The 16,140-nt window shown below is 44.1% G+C and overlaps 8 protein-coding genes across 8 annotated transcripts; 2 read left to right on the top strand and 6 right to left on the bottom strand.

The window, feature by feature from the left end:
* Window positions 1-1,336: 1,336 nt before the first annotated feature.
* Window positions 1,337-2,215, bottom strand: K450DRAFT_220422 (uncharacterized protein). Its single transcript, XM_051585549.1, has 2 exons — window positions 2,002-2,215; window positions 1,337-1,906 (listed from the first exon to the last, which is right to left on the bottom strand). The coding sequence occupies exons 1-2, from the start codon at window positions 2,110-2,112 to the stop codon at window positions 1,436-1,438; spliced, it is 582 nt and encodes a 193-aa protein (XP_051448888.1). The 5' UTR covers window positions 2,113-2,215; the 3' UTR covers window positions 1,337-1,435.
* Window positions 2,216-3,104: 889 nt separating this feature from the next.
* K450DRAFT_267891 (uncharacterized protein) lies at window positions 3,105-5,032 on the bottom strand (the record flags this gene model as incomplete). Its single annotated transcript, XM_051592856.1, has 6 exons — window positions 3,105-3,910; window positions 3,980-4,031; window positions 4,133-4,323; window positions 4,401-4,734; window positions 4,807-4,931; window positions 4,996-5,032. The coding sequence occupies 6 exons, from the start codon at window positions 5,030-5,032 to the stop codon at window positions 3,105-3,107; spliced, it is 1,545 nt and encodes a 514-aa protein (XP_051448887.1).
* A 106-nt stretch (window positions 5,033-5,138) lies between these two features.
* On the bottom strand, window positions 5,139-5,749 carry K450DRAFT_267890 (uncharacterized protein; the record flags this gene model as incomplete). Its single annotated transcript, XM_051592855.1, has 3 exons — window positions 5,139-5,425; window positions 5,489-5,608; window positions 5,701-5,749. 3 exons carry the CDS (start codon window positions 5,747-5,749, stop codon window positions 5,139-5,141), a joined length of 456 nt encoding a protein of 151 aa, XP_051448886.1.
* A 1,041-nt stretch (window positions 5,750-6,790) lies between these two features.
* K450DRAFT_220402 (uncharacterized protein) lies at window positions 6,791-7,239 on the bottom strand. The gene has a single exon (XM_051585548.1). It carries the CDS (start codon window positions 7,101-7,103, stop codon window positions 6,828-6,830), a length of 276 nt encoding a protein of 91 aa, XP_051448885.1. The 5' UTR covers window positions 7,104-7,239; the 3' UTR covers window positions 6,791-6,827.
* Window positions 7,071-8,290, bottom strand: K450DRAFT_220400 (uncharacterized protein). The gene is made up of 2 exons (XM_051585547.1): window positions 7,879-8,290; window positions 7,071-7,593 (listed from the first exon to the last, which is right to left on the bottom strand). The coding sequence occupies exons 1-2, from the start codon at window positions 8,158-8,160 to the stop codon at window positions 7,204-7,206; spliced, it is 672 nt and encodes a 223-aa protein (XP_051448884.1). The 5' UTR covers window positions 8,161-8,290; the 3' UTR covers window positions 7,071-7,203.
* A 599-nt stretch (window positions 8,291-8,889) lies between these two features.
* Window positions 8,890-10,842, bottom strand: K450DRAFT_220387 (uncharacterized protein). Its single transcript, XM_051585546.1, has 7 exons — window positions 10,596-10,842; window positions 10,478-10,513; window positions 10,272-10,380; window positions 9,998-10,190; window positions 9,435-9,917; window positions 9,354-9,368; window positions 8,890-9,156 (listed from the first exon to the last, which is right to left on the bottom strand). Exons 1-7 carry the CDS (start codon window positions 10,624-10,626, stop codon window positions 9,136-9,138), a joined length of 888 nt encoding a protein of 295 aa, XP_051448883.1. The 5' UTR covers window positions 10,627-10,842; the 3' UTR covers window positions 8,890-9,135.
* On the top strand, window positions 10,639-12,219 carry K450DRAFT_220381 (uncharacterized protein). Its single transcript, XM_051585545.1, has 3 exons — window positions 10,639-10,828; window positions 10,897-11,829; window positions 11,895-12,219. Exons 1-3 carry the CDS (start codon window positions 10,792-10,794, stop codon window positions 11,969-11,971), a joined length of 1,047 nt encoding a protein of 348 aa, XP_051448882.1. The 5' UTR covers window positions 10,639-10,791; the 3' UTR covers window positions 11,972-12,219.
* Window positions 12,220-12,605: 386 nt separating this feature from the next.
* Window positions 12,606-15,891, top strand: K450DRAFT_276881 (uncharacterized protein). The gene is made up of 3 exons (XM_051593245.1): window positions 12,606-12,726; window positions 12,819-13,565; window positions 13,645-15,891. Exons 1-3 carry the CDS (start codon window positions 12,702-12,704, stop codon window positions 15,699-15,701), a joined length of 2,829 nt encoding a protein of 942 aa, XP_051448881.1. The 5' UTR covers window positions 12,606-12,701; the 3' UTR covers window positions 15,702-15,891.
* The last annotated feature ends 249 nt before the right edge of the window (window positions 15,892-16,140 follow it).

Genomic DNA, 16,140 nt, shown 5'->3' with positions numbered 1-16,140 from the left:
ACAAGACCATTCCTATGAGTTTGCAACATGGTCAAGACGAAAGAGAAGGGAAAGAGGGTGATTACTATGGCGGCGCTAATGGGAAGGGTTTACTTCTGCATTCCAATTGGAATGAAGGCAAATGAGAAAATAAAATAGGCGTACTGAAACTAATGTAATCCTCATGTGTCTCAAGGTCAACCCACACCCAAAGCGTGGAAAAAAGAATTGGCGCACGGAGAAGCATTCGGTAGAAGGCGAGCGTACTGCAAAAGGGAATGCTGAGTGCGTGCATCACAAGCGAATGCAACACTGTGTTTAGGGTGTCACATCCCAATCTCGTTGTTAAAGTGGCCTGACTGAACAGTGTACTACACTAATGCCCCCAGCTTTTCTGCCAATGCTTCACTTCGCATCTTTCTTTTACAGTTGAACGTTGAGTTTCAGTTACGGGGTCGTCCACCCTTGAATGGCAGAATTCATCCCCCTTGTTTGAACTTTGCATTTCCGCAAGAAACATTTAGAGTTAAGCGATGCTGAGATTACAAACTAACTTATGTTACTAAGCATCGTATCATTTTGCGAAAACGTGCAATGGAAAGAGATGTCCACTAAATGCTAGCTCCCAGCGCATTGTACAATCTTTAAATAGTACTTTCGTTAATTCAAATCATTGCTCCTGAACCGCCTGCATAGATGAAACCGCTCTTGAAGAACATGCTGTTGGATTCTGCTGAAGGTTCAATTTGTTCCCTACAGCAATTGACTTAATTGAAATATAAGCATGACTTCCCCTTACTTTGTCAGTGGTCTGGAAGCAAAGAACATTTTTTCTCGTGTGGAACGGATTCCTGCACACTACTGCCCAGAGCTGTTCGGGGTTTCTTTCGGGCAAGCCGATTATGGCGTGCACTTGCCTATTGTAGGTGCTGCAGTAGAAAGTGCCAACCGCTTGGTAGTCGCCATATTGCCAAAAACCAATTCCACACCAGACAAAGGCTTTCCTTTCATAAGACCGCTTCTCTGAAAGGAAAATTGGATGCTTGATTCAGCTGTGGGCCAGACTGTCGCGACTATTCAACGTCAGACATGGAGGCGTTGACGGAGACTACTTTCCATTGTTCATGTCAAGCTAGCGGCTACACACCTGTACACCTACAAGTCTCAGTAACCATTTTGTACCTTTGTTTTGGAAATCAACATTGAATTTCAGCCACAAGGTCATTCACAGTGCAAATGCCATTTCGTCGATTGTTTAATTTTTCTACAGTGGCTTTGTCTGTCCGTGCCATCTGTTTTCCAATTCAACCAAAATGGATGTGGTACACGTGCTTTGCACAGTGGTACGATTCACCGATAAGACCCGCTGGAAACAAAATCTGCCGGGAACACTTTTTCTTTTTATCATTAATATGAGAGATGTTGCTACAAAATTTTACACGCTAAAAATGCACCACTAGAATGGCCAGGCCACAAAGCTCATAATTTCAGCTCTAGCCCTTTGGTCACTGTCTACACTTTCAGGATTTTCATGCCATGCGATGATGACAGAGCCGGTGATGGTATATAGAGTGTCGCCAGACGATGTATACACGGTTCCACGCAAAAACCGCTGCCATCGTTCACGCACACGCTCTTTGCTATATTCCTTTTGCTTTTTTTTCAGTTGCTTGGGAAAGAACGCTTTCAGTGCCTTGGCAACTTCAGTGTCGTCACAGCACTGTGATAGTAAAAATGGGGTGCGGCACAGTGGACATGCTCGGGGTTGATCGGGGGCCCACGTCTTTCTTAGCGGAGGGCACTGGTCCAAGCAAGACCTGCAAAAGTTGTGAGAACAACTTGGAAGCTTGGTCGGGTCGTGATAAATAGACAAACAGATTGCACAAGTGAAATCAGCTAACGACGGCGAGCAGCTTGAAAACAATGCCTAATTTGAAATTGTTGCAAAAAAAAAAAAAGGCAGTGAGTACACATCAACAAAGGAAAGCTCACATGCAACCTCTTTTCGCACCGTCGTCTTACCTTTAAGTGTCTAAATTGTTCTTCGTACTGCTGCTGTGCTTGAATTTCTAGGTACAAGATCCATCTCTTCATGGCGTCATCGTTCACAGAAATCGATGTAAGCATATCCATGCAAGTTTTCTGATAATTCCAGATGCTTTGCTCAATCCTCAAAACGTCTTGCAACAACGTGGTTGTTTTTGCTCCGAGTTTCTTTCCAAGCTGTATCGTCTAACGTGAGAGGCATGGTCCAAAGTCGGAGGTAGGTGGGGGTTTAGCGCCAAAGACTCGTGATCAAAGAAACGGGGTACCCAGTCAGGAAATGACATTACCATCAGTCTTTCTTCAAATTCCGCAATGCAGGATACGTCCAGCGTATTGAATGCATCAAGTGTTGCCAAATAGGAAGATGCCAGATCTTGCATGATGGTTGTAAAATTTCGACTCTCACGGATCAAGGTGTTGAGTGTCGAATGAGTGGATTTGATGGACTGTAAGATACATTCATGCTGATCACAAAGCACAGTGTGAACCTCATAAAGTTTCTTTAATACAGTTCAGTCATCTCCTTGGCTACAAACAGATTCATATTTCTTTAGGTTACCAACCTCATTGGAGATATTTTGTGTCTTGTGCGGTATGCAGGTCGAACATTCAAAAAGAAAATCTGGTTGGCCATCCAGTAAGATGGTTGATTTCGACGATGGAGGAGATGCTCGATACGAGAAGCGAAGGAATGGTGCTAATGTTTTCATAGTGATCGAAGAAAGAAGAGAACGGCAGGTTAGCTTGGCAGAGGTTTTTAAACTGATTCTTTTAGAAAAATTGTGGTACGTTGATGCAAAAAAGACTTTTTTATTTGTGTTGCCAAATTTGTCGTTGTGGCAGTTTTGCGTGGATATTCTGGAATCAGTCGATTGGTTTCAATGCAACCAGCAGGAGGCCACTGCGGGCAAGCAAAGACTCGGTTTCTCTTTCTGCAGTAAGATCATCGGTCCAAAGGTGCTCTGCTGGCGCCTCCTCTCCTTTCTTCAACGCAGTCTCATATATTTTCAGTCTTTCTGTTAACCTATTCGTCCAAAATCATGCATGTCAGGTTAACACCGGAGTTTCAATGCTAAAATTCACAAGACACCTTGGACTTGCCTATTATATTTGCGCCGGTTTCCACCACCATTTGCAACGACGACGACTGTGCCAGTAGGAGCCTCGTCGTAAATCTTTTGAACGTAGTCATGAAACCTTTGGATGGCCATTTCCATTTCATGTTTCGGCGGTTGCTGAAAAAGGGTTTCTTCCAAGGATCTGAACCGAGCCACAATTAAATCTTTTTGTTTTATCTTCGCACACACTTGGTGAGCTAACTCATCATCGTCTGCCGTGATAAAGTAACTGTCATCTTGATTAGCATGTGATTGATTTTTGCTGGTCATCGTGTTTTTACTACAAAGGATGGCACCAGTTTTCGGCTGACTTGCATCCGACAGATGATCTAATATGCTATCCATGTCAGACTGAAATATTCCAAACGATGGCCCTTGTCTTAGCTTTTTTTCCACCAAGTCAAGGCATGCTTGCGCATCCTCAACAGGATGATGCCCCGAACTTGCGCTTTGTATGTCTTTAGATAACCACTTGTTTGTGAGCCATTTTAGGGATGCTTTGAGTGGCGGTCCACTAGGGTGGGGGAACGTCACAGCCGTGTCAATAATAAATGGGTGTCGTATACGCAGTGCTTGAAGATCGTTGTCCAGACTATGGCCAAGCAACATTGTGTTTTCATCTAAGAGTTTCATAACCATATGCTGAACCTCTTCGTGCGTTGTTGTAACGTCCTTCAACATTTCTTCCGTGATCCCACTATATTGTGTAACGTAGTCAATGATAGGTACGTCTGGCTTTACTAATTCATCGAGCAGTAATTTGCCATCTTGTGTGTGTGTTGATACAATCATTAGTAATTGTTTAGCCGTCATCATAACTGAACATCAGTACTCACCTCGATCCACAAGTGCTACTCTTGTCAATGACCTTCCTTTGGTCGTGACACACTGTTAATACACGAGTCAGCCAGGTATTATCAAACAAACATTCAAATATTGACACTGTCTGGAGGACAACATTCGATCTATAAAAATGTGGAGTACTATACCATCTCGCAGTCCAAAGAAATTATGCGTGTTGGGTCCTCTACCATCTTGCTTTTATCTATTGGGGTTTCCATCCATCCTTCAGGAAGTTCTGAATCCGCTTGATGATAACTATGAATAGGATAGCTATAAGCTATTAATTGGGAATGATCGAGGATCAGATCTTTTGGAGATAGAGTTTTGGCCTTCAGAGCTATGCAGATGGAAAATTATATCAAAGCGAATCAGCTCAGTTCATACACAGCAACAGACATTATGAAAACTCTTTACCTGCCATTTGCCGACGTTTAGCACTTTTCGTCATAGGGCATTGGATGAGGTCAAAAAATGGATCTCGAAGTACCGATTTTTTGTTGCCAGCTACATGTGTATTGTACTTTTCCTTAAATATTTCATTGATGTACGGAGGGTCTTGGAGCATGCTTTCCGTCAGTCCATGGACGTAAAGCAACGCAACATGTTTGATCTTGGCACGGTTGGTGAAATGAGCCCAACCGGGATGTTGTGCAGATGGTTGCAGGCATGCTAAAATAAACTCGCGTACTTCCTTCAAGGGCAGTGGCTGCGTGGTTTGCAGGATGTTGATGCTGGCTGACTTCTGCTTCTACGTACAGAAGTTGATAGGTCATGAAACCATCCAGGATAGGATTGTAAAAAATCAGCAAAAATACCATACCATTCTTTTCTTTTTAGGGCTGGAAGTGGGTACTGCTACTTCAGTAGATTCGAGCCGCCTTTTGGCTGGGGCTTGATTCGAAGCGTGGTTGGCGGAGGGATGGTCGACTCCATTACGATCATGATCTGGGTATTCCCGGACAAGTTCAATCGGCATGCTCAAAAACAAAAACCATAGTTCCTTTCTCACCTTTCTTCTCGTCGCGTTCGCTAGCATTGGAGTTCATTACGAAAAGGTATACGTTGCTTTCACGTTCAAAGTCATTCAACAAAGAAATAATTTTTATTTTTATTTTTTTTCTCTGTTTCAATTATGAAGGTACCCTCTCCCGCTTATTCCTTAGGGTGCCTGACACCAATAGTCAGCATGATATTACCGTAAAGGCGAGTTTCACCGGTCTGGATAGCAAGAGTGACATTTTGATTACGGGCGAAGTCATAAAACGCGAAGCGTTCAATCTTTTGTAGTTCTAGGCCATCGTTCTGTTTCTTCACAAGATCTCGGAAGATATCAAAGATAGGTACCTCGCCCTTATGATCCAAGGTAGTAAATTCGGAAGAAGGTTCCATAACGTGCACTGCCTCGATGGGGGCGGCAGTCAGGAGGGTGGCAAGAACATCTAAAGAGCAGTTGTTTCAGCATAACCCCTTAGCTAACGCACTATGCGCGTGCTATCCCTTACCATCTGCTGAAACTTGGCCAGGACGAAGATTGAGATAGACTCTTGTAGCAGTTGAAGGTGTGGCGGTTGACACAGGAAAGTTAGCGTCGGTGATCAGGATTTGAGATCCGTGACCAGCGGCTGATAGGTGTACAATGAGGATGGATTAGTACTATTGAGCACAAATTTGATATGATAAGCATCCAGGTGACTGGCTGGTCGCGCAAGTTTACCTGCTAGTGCACCAATTATTTGTGGATGGGTAAGCTCAGTGAATAGCATTGGAAAAAGAGAATAGTAGTCTGTCGTTTCCGGGTTGATTCGAAATCTTATCCAAGCAATTTTTCCGTGACTCTCTCCTCTGAGGCGGGCGAGCGCAGTTTATGCTGACAGGTTGAACGATATTAGCATCTCAGGAAGAACACCAGCCCATTCAAGGTTTCCAAACCTTTGAGAATTGATAGTTTCTCAATTGTTCAGATAACTCTTTGGCAAGGAGTACATGAGGGCGATCCCTCCTGAAAAAATAGCGTGATAATATCATTGCATACTTCTAAACGGATAACAGGGTATATGGAGGTTTATCATTGTCTGCATCACTAGATAGTGTACTGTTTCCATCGTCGTCAAGCTGATTAAAAGGTATAATTGCCCTGCCTTGTTACTCAATGAGTTTGTGATCAACCAGTCTTACCACCGCTATAATTAGGCAATGTGGGTCAAAGTACTACACTGGATTCCTCGTGAGTAAATCGCGGACCATGGGTGCCGGCTATTCCACCAATTTTGAAACTTGAGGTCGGTAACGTTGCACCAACACTAAGTGGTCTTGTACTGAACGGGGTACCTCAAAACCTACTCATCTGTTCAGATTGCATAGAAGGAGGACATTATGTGAGATAAAAACCTTCTAATCTTGAGTAGTATTAATATTTTCAAACCCGAAAGGGGCGGGGGAGGCAGTGTCCCCTAGTCTGTGAGATTGACAGGTAGAGGAAGGAGGCGTGACAGTTACGGTGGGAAGCGCATGGATGAACCATCCAGATGACTTTCTGTGCGATTGTGATAATATATCAATTTGTGCAATCAAAGAAAATAAAATAGGCGTGAATAAGACACAGCAGCACTGCTTGAATCCAAAGAGGTTTGTTTTGCTGCATATTAACATGCAGACTAGCAGACCTAGTAATAGCCAAATTCGGCATCCTTTCATTTTGAATAGGTTCAGACCTCCCCTCCATTGGCCACAATTGCTAACTAGCGGATTGCATGATGTATGCCCAAAATATTGGCTTCTTTCTCATGCATAGCATAGCTTATGAATCGCAAAAGCTCAGTTTTACAGATATGCGCAGATATTTTATTTCTGGAGAGCAAGTTGAATGTGCAATTTTTTTTTTTTGTAATATGGATGAGGGGGAATTTTTAGGCGGTACAAAAAAAAGGGTTGACTACGGACGATGTGATTGAAGAAAATAAGGTATGTACATGGACTTTTTGTGAAAGGGTATTCGAGGGGAAGACAGGGTATTTGGAATAGAAAAAAAGTGAGAACCGAGGCAATTAAAGAGAAAGCATGAAAAGGAGAAGTAGCAAAAAAAGAAAAATTGTACAGGGTAGCGCGCCAAATAAGCATGCAAAGGTTGGGGGTGGTTTTTTTTTTGGTAGAGTGCTCTTTCGTTTCCGGTCAGTTAAATAATAGTGCAAGATGGTTGAGGTGTCGAGAGACATGATAATTATCGCATCATTCGAAGAGAGGCTCGCTTTGTCGATGTGGAAACTTCCATAGTCAAGGTTGTCCTGCGTTTACGCTTGAGTGCTGTAGCATCGGATGAACTTTTATTTGATTGAGACGACGGTTGCTTCTTTGTTGGCTGTTTCTTGGTGGTCTTTAGTGACTTGTCGACGGTCATAAGCAGGTTGTCATTCTTCTTTTGCGCAACGGATATGGTAGTCGGAGCGATATTTTCTTTGCCAAGGGTACCTTCATCAACTGTTTTATCCGATTTGGGTGTAACCACTTGGACGATTTGTACCTGGGTGGACTTGTCTGTTTTAGGTTGCGGCTGCTGTTGCGTGGGCGGGACATCCACATAAATAGTGAAGTCGACATCTGGTTCAGCAGGCTATATCATAACAAGTTGATGGTTAGCTACCGAGCATAATGCATTGGCAGGATAGTCATGGTAGGTTACCATGGTAACCGGAAAGGGGAGGGGGGAGAGGAGGCTGATAAACCGACCAGTCAAAAGCTGACGGGGCATCCGCAGAAGGAAAACACCGAAATCAAACACGCCTGGTGTTACACCTGGGTTTTTTTTATGGTGTACCAGTGATTCCTTTTGCACGATATGGCCCAAAAAATAGCAATGAAAAGTGGAGAAAATATATCAAAATGATAAACTACATACGCTGGTGTGGCATGAAGCGACGCTTAGTGGCAGCTTATGACATACTTTGAGAGTAATGTCCTTCAAAGGCTTTCGTTTCGAGCAAGGCTTGGATTCAGCTAGCGGGCTAGTTTCCTGTGTTGAAAGTGCCAGTGGTAAACTTGAAGTCTTTGAACGAGCGGCAGCAGGCACACTAGGGTTCGATGTTTTTGATTTAATACAAGATGAACGATCTACGCTCAGTTGCTTTTTCAAAGTGATATCGTTCAAGGGACCAGAAGCTGAGCGTAATACGACCGACATGGGTGATAGAAAGAAGAGAGAGAGAGAAAGAGAGAGAGAAAAAACGGAAACGCTAAGGTGAGACGAAGAGAGTAAAGCAGAGAACCGATGCTGTACAACAATAGTCGAAGTCACTTTTGAAAAAAATTTGTTATTGCGCCGCCCGCTCAGATCTTGTGTGTGTGTATGCCTGTCCCCCTTGGTTTTTGGAGAACAGCCTTCACTCCGCTTCATCCAAAGAGAAAGAGACTAGGCGGCGAATCTGTGCAACTTGGGCTCTCGAAGGTTACGTCCATCCTCTTTTTTTTTTTTGGCTATATCCACTCCTTGAATGCCATCATGACCTATGCATGTCGATCGCAGAACGTGGATATTGAATGGAGGCCATGGGTTCTTTTTTTTCTTCTTTTCTTCGTACATGGGGCAAGGGTGGGCTACTCGGGGATGCAGTCATGGTATAGAAAGCGTACGACGTGGGCTGAGTCAAGTAGCCTATAAAATAAATTTGCTGAATTTCATTAACCAGTGAACTATATCTCATATATCATGCTGTTCTCTATCCTGTCTCTCTGTTACTACATCTGCCTCTACCTCATGCTCGTTCACTATCCTGTCGAATTTATGGTTTCATGATACCATTATCCTGCATCTTGATAAACTGAAATGGTCATAACAGGGCTTGGTGAAGGGGAAGGAGGGGGCAAGAGTCTTATTCGATGGACTGGGTACGGGAGACCAACGCTAGCATGGTAGATCATGGTCATATAACTGATTTATTATTTTTCTTTTTTTCCTTGCACTGCCAAACCATCAGAAAGTCATGGGGTACAAATGTTCTTGTCCATCAAACTTACAATTATCCTATCTTCCGTCTGGCGAAACGAACAAGATTGAAAACGCAATACCATCAACTTTCGGATGCAATGTTGTTTATCTCGAATTGGGGTACACTCAGTAGTTATATCATGAACATTATTTTAAACGTCTGCGCTAAAGTCAATTTTTCCTAAAATAATGAAAGATTTGCAGAGTGAAGTTCACATGGTACGCAAGATAATTTTTACTTTGTATCGAAATTAGTGATGATGACCATGTTGATGCTGTTTTTTGTTATGGTGTTGCTGTTGGTAATGTTCATGCTTATGCTCATTGTGTTCTTTTACTTCATCCACCATCCAAGCACCAAGACCAACAGCAGCAGCGCCAGCCAAAGCAGCTCCACCCATTTTCTATAAATATCGTAAGTTCAGCTGTCCGGCCAATTATTGTATCCCAGTGGCAGAGCGATGACTTACCATCCAATCAGGCGTGGGTTTGCCAGGCTGCTTACCAGCCGATGCTTTCGTTTCTGCAGATTGATAGGCTTCTGTTGTATTGGTATACGGACTTGATGAAGTCATTCCAGGGGTATATGGGCTATTGTAACCACCGGACGATCCTTGACTTGGAGTTTGCTCACCATAGCTATAGGGAGAGTTTGATGATTGGGGCGGGAACATAGGGGTGTTGTATTGCTGAGGAGGCGGTGGGCTGAACGGCGGCGGGTTACCAGATCCATAGTTTAGGGGCATGGGAACCTGAGGTCCCAAATCATTGTATTGCTTTTCGCCAGGGTAGCCTGTAGATGGACCATCGTAAGAGGGGGGAAGACCATAGGAAGGGCTTTTCTCTTGAGGGTACCCTAAGGCAGGACCATTATATTGTGGAGGCGCTGCTTGATATTGTTGATTTTCAAAAGACGGAGGGGGAGGAGCGTAACCGGCATGTCCTGGCGAACCCTAGTTATCAATTATTAACAACCTAATATGATCGCCTGCCTGGCATCCCATCCAGCATTGTGGATACTGTAAAATCATACCTCTACATTCAACACCAAGTGTATTTCTCCAGACTGATTGCCATTGGATCTTCTGATGGCAAACCATTTATCCAGTCGACCGCTATTGGTGATTTCTGACAGCTCGATGGCCACACCGCCGATGATACCAGCTGATCGAGGATCTTCATCAAAGACTTCAACATACAGCCTATTTTCGCCAGCTGGAACATCTCTACGAGTTAAATAACAATGGAATCAGAACAGCAAAGAAAAAGCAAGGGGATGGCTGATAGTGACATAACTGAAACCTTACAGATAAAGTGTTTCATTCCAATGTGGTTCAGAACCGCCATCCTTGTGATTCTGAGTGCGATGCTTATCCGATGGCACGATATAACACCCTACGAACGGATCCATCCTATCTATACGTGATGAATTAGTCATTTTGTTAAACTGTTACTCTATTCCAATCCATTGCGCTAGACGAATGCGTTAAGGTACGATGAAACACCCTCTTACCAAAGACCCCTGTCTCTGCAAGACCACGCGCTGCAACTTTTGTGTCGTAATAGAAAGTAGGGTTACTATTCGGTCCAACATGAAATAGACCAGTACATCCTATTGGAAAAAGTTATACCACAGTTGACAACCAGTTTACGACTTTGCATATCAGAAGAAGACGAGAACAAGAAAGACCAGCTAGTAGGAGCCAAGCCTTTGATGCCAACACATTCGAGACCCGCAGCCCTGACATGTTACTTTGTGACTGCCTCATGCTAGGTTCAAATAAATACGAGCCTTTCCGCGAATTCCGGGCCGAATAAGTAATCCTCATGTCTTATCCACAAGGAGAAAACTCTAGCTATCAAGGTTAATATTTTTTCGTATTCTTCTTTTCGTTGTGTCGCTCCCATACCGACCGCTGGTTATTTTTATAGGCTACCAGCAAGCACCAGCTCCCCATGGTGGAGGTTTCACGGCGCCTCAGCAACCACACCAAGATGCACAAACCATATATGGACAAGGGCAAAACTCTGGCGCTTGGCACCACGGAGAGTTTGATGAAGCAACAGAGTACGCCAGTCGGGAAACTGGAAACGACAAGTCTATGTTCAGCTCGCTGTTATCGTCAGTACTAAGCGGACAGCCACAGCATGAACAAGCACAACCCCATGAGATTGAACAAGCTAGAGCAGCTCACCAAAATGTGTACGGTGGAGGCAGCAGAGGTAACCAGCCAGTTCACGATGACGATGTTGCTTCTGCCGCGGCCATGCAAGCTGTAGAACGATCTGGTAGCAGTGGCTCTGGCAGTTTGCAATCTGTTATTGGTATGGCTATGAGCGAAGTCACAAAGTTGATGGGTAAGCAGTCTGGCGGTAGCACAGGAGCTCAACAAGGTAGTAGTAGTAGTAGTGGTGGCCAGAGCGCTATGATCCAGAAAGCCGTTTCCATGGCCATCAAGTTGTATGCTAGTAAGCAGGCAGGCTCAGCCGCTGGTCAAGCAGCCGGGGGTGGCAGTAGTAACCCTCTTGAAAGCATGATGGGAATGTTTATGGGAGGAGGGTCCAAACCTTCTTCCTCTCAAAGCGGTGGCTACAGCCAGTCTCCTTCACATCAATCCAATGCCTCGGGCTATGCTCCACCTCCTTCCCATCAAGGTGCTGCTTCAAATTACTCAAATGCACCTCCAAATCAAGGCCAAAGTGGCTATAGTCAACCCCCACAATACAATGAGCCTCACCAGCAGGCACCATATGGACAGCAGCAAGGTTACAGCCATTCACAGCAACAAGCGCCGTATGGACAGCAGCAAGACTACAACCATCAACAGCAACAAGCACCGTACGGACAGCAGCAGCAGCAACAAGGTGGCAGTAGCGGTAGTGGTTTTGAAGCTGTAGCAGCCAATTTGTTAAACAAGTTCTTGAAATAGGAGAATACATAGGGACTAGCGGCTCATGTATTGAACGGCCTTTGTACTATCTGTCTTTATCATTCCTACTCCGATAGTATTCATTCGATAGTTCAAAAATGAAAAATCGGTTTGAAACCAAAGAAAACTGCTTTACAATGGACTGTGGAAGGATGGGATAATGTAGTAACTGGCGCATACACCTGAATTTTCGGATTGCATTTTTATATCTAAGCTTGTAATGGCGTGTTCTATGGCGGTGGACCTGTATTAGGTTGGTGGCAACGCACTGCGGCTTAGCCAGCGACTTTTTGCCCGAAATAAACTTAGAGCATAAGAGTGTCACAATGGAAGAATCCATCGCAAATTGTCAGTGTTACTGGTAAATAAGCCCGCCCGCGGACCCTTGTGGTACTGCCGTCAAGAGGGGAAAAAGCGGGTGACCCAAAACATGCAGTGGCTGCCAGTGTTCTATCGGCCCACATCAGCGAAAGAAGCCACCTTCGTCCAAAAAAATAAAAAACTTCTTTTTGAAACACCAAAGAATCATCGACATTGAACTCGTTGACGGCCGAGTTTGGCGATATGCTTCTACAATTTGATAGAGCTAAAAAATCATTGCAAAAATCGACTTGTTCGATTTAGCTCATTTCGGCCGCGAAAATTCAAGAAGCGACTCTGTCCTGTACTACCTTGGCGAAGTCGATCCAATCATTTCATTAGGCCTTTGCACTTTTTCTTATTATCCTTCTGCGAAGGAAATATCGTCCTGCCTGGCATTGATAGCCAACAGTGTTGTCTGGAACAACCATATCATTAAAAGACATCATGCCTACAAAGTCTTCGTATAACGGTAAGATAACAAGTCTTAGCCTTCATCTTGTTAGTACATAGCCTGCCCCCGCTTAGTCCATCTCGCTGATGGCCAGTTCATTCTCCAAATAGGCAAAGAGTATGTTTCCATTCAAGCGGCCATCGCCATCATTGCAGAGATTGGGTCACTTCGTATTTCTAGCGATGCCTTGAACTCTATCAATCAATTCTTGGACGAATATTTGGTCATGCTCCTCGAAAACGCTGCTTGTTTGGACTTAGCCCAGTTAAAGGCTGCCGTATCTCATACGCTCTCTTATACACCTCTCGGGAAAAACGCTATTGTCGAAGCCGAATTGGAACTCAAGTCTTACCTTGCATCTGCTGAAACCGACACCGAGCTACAGTTATATGAAAAGGTGCGATCCATCAGGTTTGGGCCTGCTCTACCGTTTGATACCGTTGTGCAACAAGTCAGGAGTAGATCTAGTGAATATGGTGCATTGATTTCCAAGCAATCCAAGGTTATACCAACACAGCCAAATAAGTCGACTGTCGTTTCCTCCATTGTAGCCATGTACCTTACCGCAATTATCGAACATATTGCTGAGTATGTATTATTGGGAACGGCTAGAATTTGCGAAGCAGAGGATTTGGAGCATGTTCGTATCAAGGAAGTCTATGCTTCTTTGTTAGAGGATTCACAAGTAGGATCTGCTTTTATGAGGATGGAGGTCAAGGCTCGTTTAGAGAAGAGGCTCTATCCCGAAGGCAATGTCAACGGACGGGTCAGCTCGCCAACCCCAGGAATACCATCGAAATTTTCAGTGCCGATGTCCCCTACGTCCACGTTGAACAGCGAAATTTCTGGTATGGAAGGTAAGTTGAAAAGTTATTGGTAGGATTCACGATGTTTGCTTGTTTTCTGACATACATCAATTCCCATGTACTTGCGTAGAATATCAAAGTGACTTCGATAGAGAGATCGACTATGACGCAGATCAAAGCAGTATACGATCAGATCCAAGTTTGACTCGACCCGACTCCACACAATTTCCCCAACGACCACCTTCCAGTGCATCTCAAACAAACAGAGTAGCTCCTACTCCAAGTAAAAGCTCCACATATAAACCAGTGTCTATCTTGAATCAGTCTTTTGCAAATGGTAGCGCTGGCTCGCTTTCATCAACTCCAAAAGCGCGAACTGGCTTCCGCTTGTTTGGTAAGAAGAAGAAGACCCAATCCAAGGACATTGAAAAAGACATGATTGGTCGTGCTTCATCGCCGTCGCCCACTATCGATGATGATGACACCAAAACAATGGACTTTGAGTCTCTCATGTTGTCTGGAGGTACAATGAAGGTGACCTTAACACCTAATAGATTAAAGTCCATTGAAGTAGAAAAAGATAAGGAGCAACAAGATGATGCTCAAAATGCCTGGCGCCGAAAGAAACCCGACATTGAGATCATTCCGCCTCCCAAGTCTGATATGCTGAAACGCGTTGCTCTTCAAAACATGGCTCAAAATGCTATTAAAGACGAAAGCCTGCCAAGCCTACCCAACAGTCGATCACCAGTTTCGAAAGAAAATCGTCCTCCTGTTCCTCCTCCTAGAAAACAGACACGCTGGGCCGATCCACCATCTGTACCTCCTATTCCATCCAATATGCGAAATAATATGATTACTGCACAAAATGGTCAACCTCAGCCTCCATCCACTATCAACTCACCCGCGTCTCCCACCTTTTCCACACGATCCGTACGAACAATGAATTCAATCACATCCCTGCCTTCTGAGAGTGACGGTGATGAACCAAATCGGAGGGATTCTTTGATGTCACAGAGCAGCACGTTGAGCTCTTTGATAAAATCAGCTCCTGCACCTCCTGCAAACAGCACCATGCCAAAGATGTCTTTGGAATTGATTCGAAATGGTACACAAAAGACGGCGGCAGTAGGTAATGCCAAAACCGAAACTGTAATCCGATCGGAACCAGAAAGGCCGTCCTCTCCTAGCCACAACTTTACTACTAACGAAACCAAGGTAGCACGACCATCTATTATTATTGCACCACGATCTCCCAATCTTGTCAAGAAATCTCGTAATAGAATGTCAATGGTCGTTACAGCAGCCGGCGGCGACGAGGAGACAGATTCTGTTGCATCCGAGACCGTCGACAGTGATGATGATGACGATGTTGGTAAAGAACAACCTGTCAGCGCCTTCAAAGCTACTGCTCATCGCACCATTGTAAGCTCCATGTCAATGGATCAAGTACCCTCCAAGAACAGTAATCGTCCTTCCGCAGTCGCAGCGAAAAGAGTATCGTCGCTAAACCAACAACCTCCAAGGAACGAACATGTACAATTGTCCACTGCCGATCTCGTCTTACTGCACAACAAGATGACTACCGTAAACAGCGTAGAAGATGCAGCAAATCTGTTGCAAATGTTCTTAAAAGTTCAAGGTGTGTCTTTCCCATCTGTTCCAAAGCCTACATCAATACTGCCTGCTGGGCAGGCAAAGCCCAATGATGGCCGGGAGATGACCACTTCTACCAATGACCATGCTGTACAAACCGATCCTTGGCAGCCAGTCTGTGAACATCATCATAGACTGTCCAGAAAACGAGAGGAAGCCATCGAGTCACTTTTAATCAGCAACCCAGAAGACTATATTCAAGCTAGAATCGCGCCGATAGTGACCGTCACGGATTGTGACGAATTGGATGCTGTTGAAAGAACTCTGGACTTGAGCGAGCTTAATGGAGATAGCAGCGATGAATACTCTGACATTGATGATGTGATTCCCATGTCTCGATTCGCCTATCCTCCTACTTATCAAAAAGATGACTACACGTCAGCAAAACCACAGGTGTTCGAAAGTGAAGATGAAGAGTGGTTTCTCGACGACTCTGATAACGAATTCGAACCTGATCAATTGCTACTTGAGAGCACAAAAGACTTGAACTCACTGGAAATCGACCTGGTTGCTGAATGGTTACTTGGATAAATACAGCAGCAAATATTAACCTCATTACAACTTTTAACTTATGTAGCATTTATTCTTTATTCTTTTGTTTCTTTTTCTCTCTGTACATTCAATGTATTTATCGTCAGCAGCAATGCTGAAGATTTGGAATTACGCCTGAAGCTGTTAGTTATAATACAAAGGTGTGTCCATCGGTGACGCTATAAACGTCCAAAAAAAACGAGCTTATGATAAGCACTTTGGTTGTGTTGAATATCGAGTGCTATTCCACCAAATGGTTGCTCAGTACACCTTACCACATGAAATTTCACAGTTTAAACGTACTTTATCTAAAAAGCCTATTCCAAAACTTTCATTCGCAGCTAGTGTATATAAAAGCCCTAATCTGAAGAGCCTTAATTGGTGAATAGAAGTGGTGAACATGTTTGTACAGCCGACAAAATGTCTTTTTGATTGGCGA

This window comes from Umbelopsis ramanniana (genome assembly GCF_025399195.1).
Source record: "Umbelopsis ramanniana AG unplaced genomic scaffold K450scaffold_3, whole genome shotgun sequence".
Lineage (NCBI taxonomy): Eukaryota > Fungi > Mucoromycota > Umbelopsidomycetes > Umbelopsidales > Umbelopsidaceae > Umbelopsis > Umbelopsis ramanniana.
The sequence above is the reverse complement of the archived record's forward strand: the minus strand, read 5'-3'. Positions and strand labels throughout refer to the sequence as shown.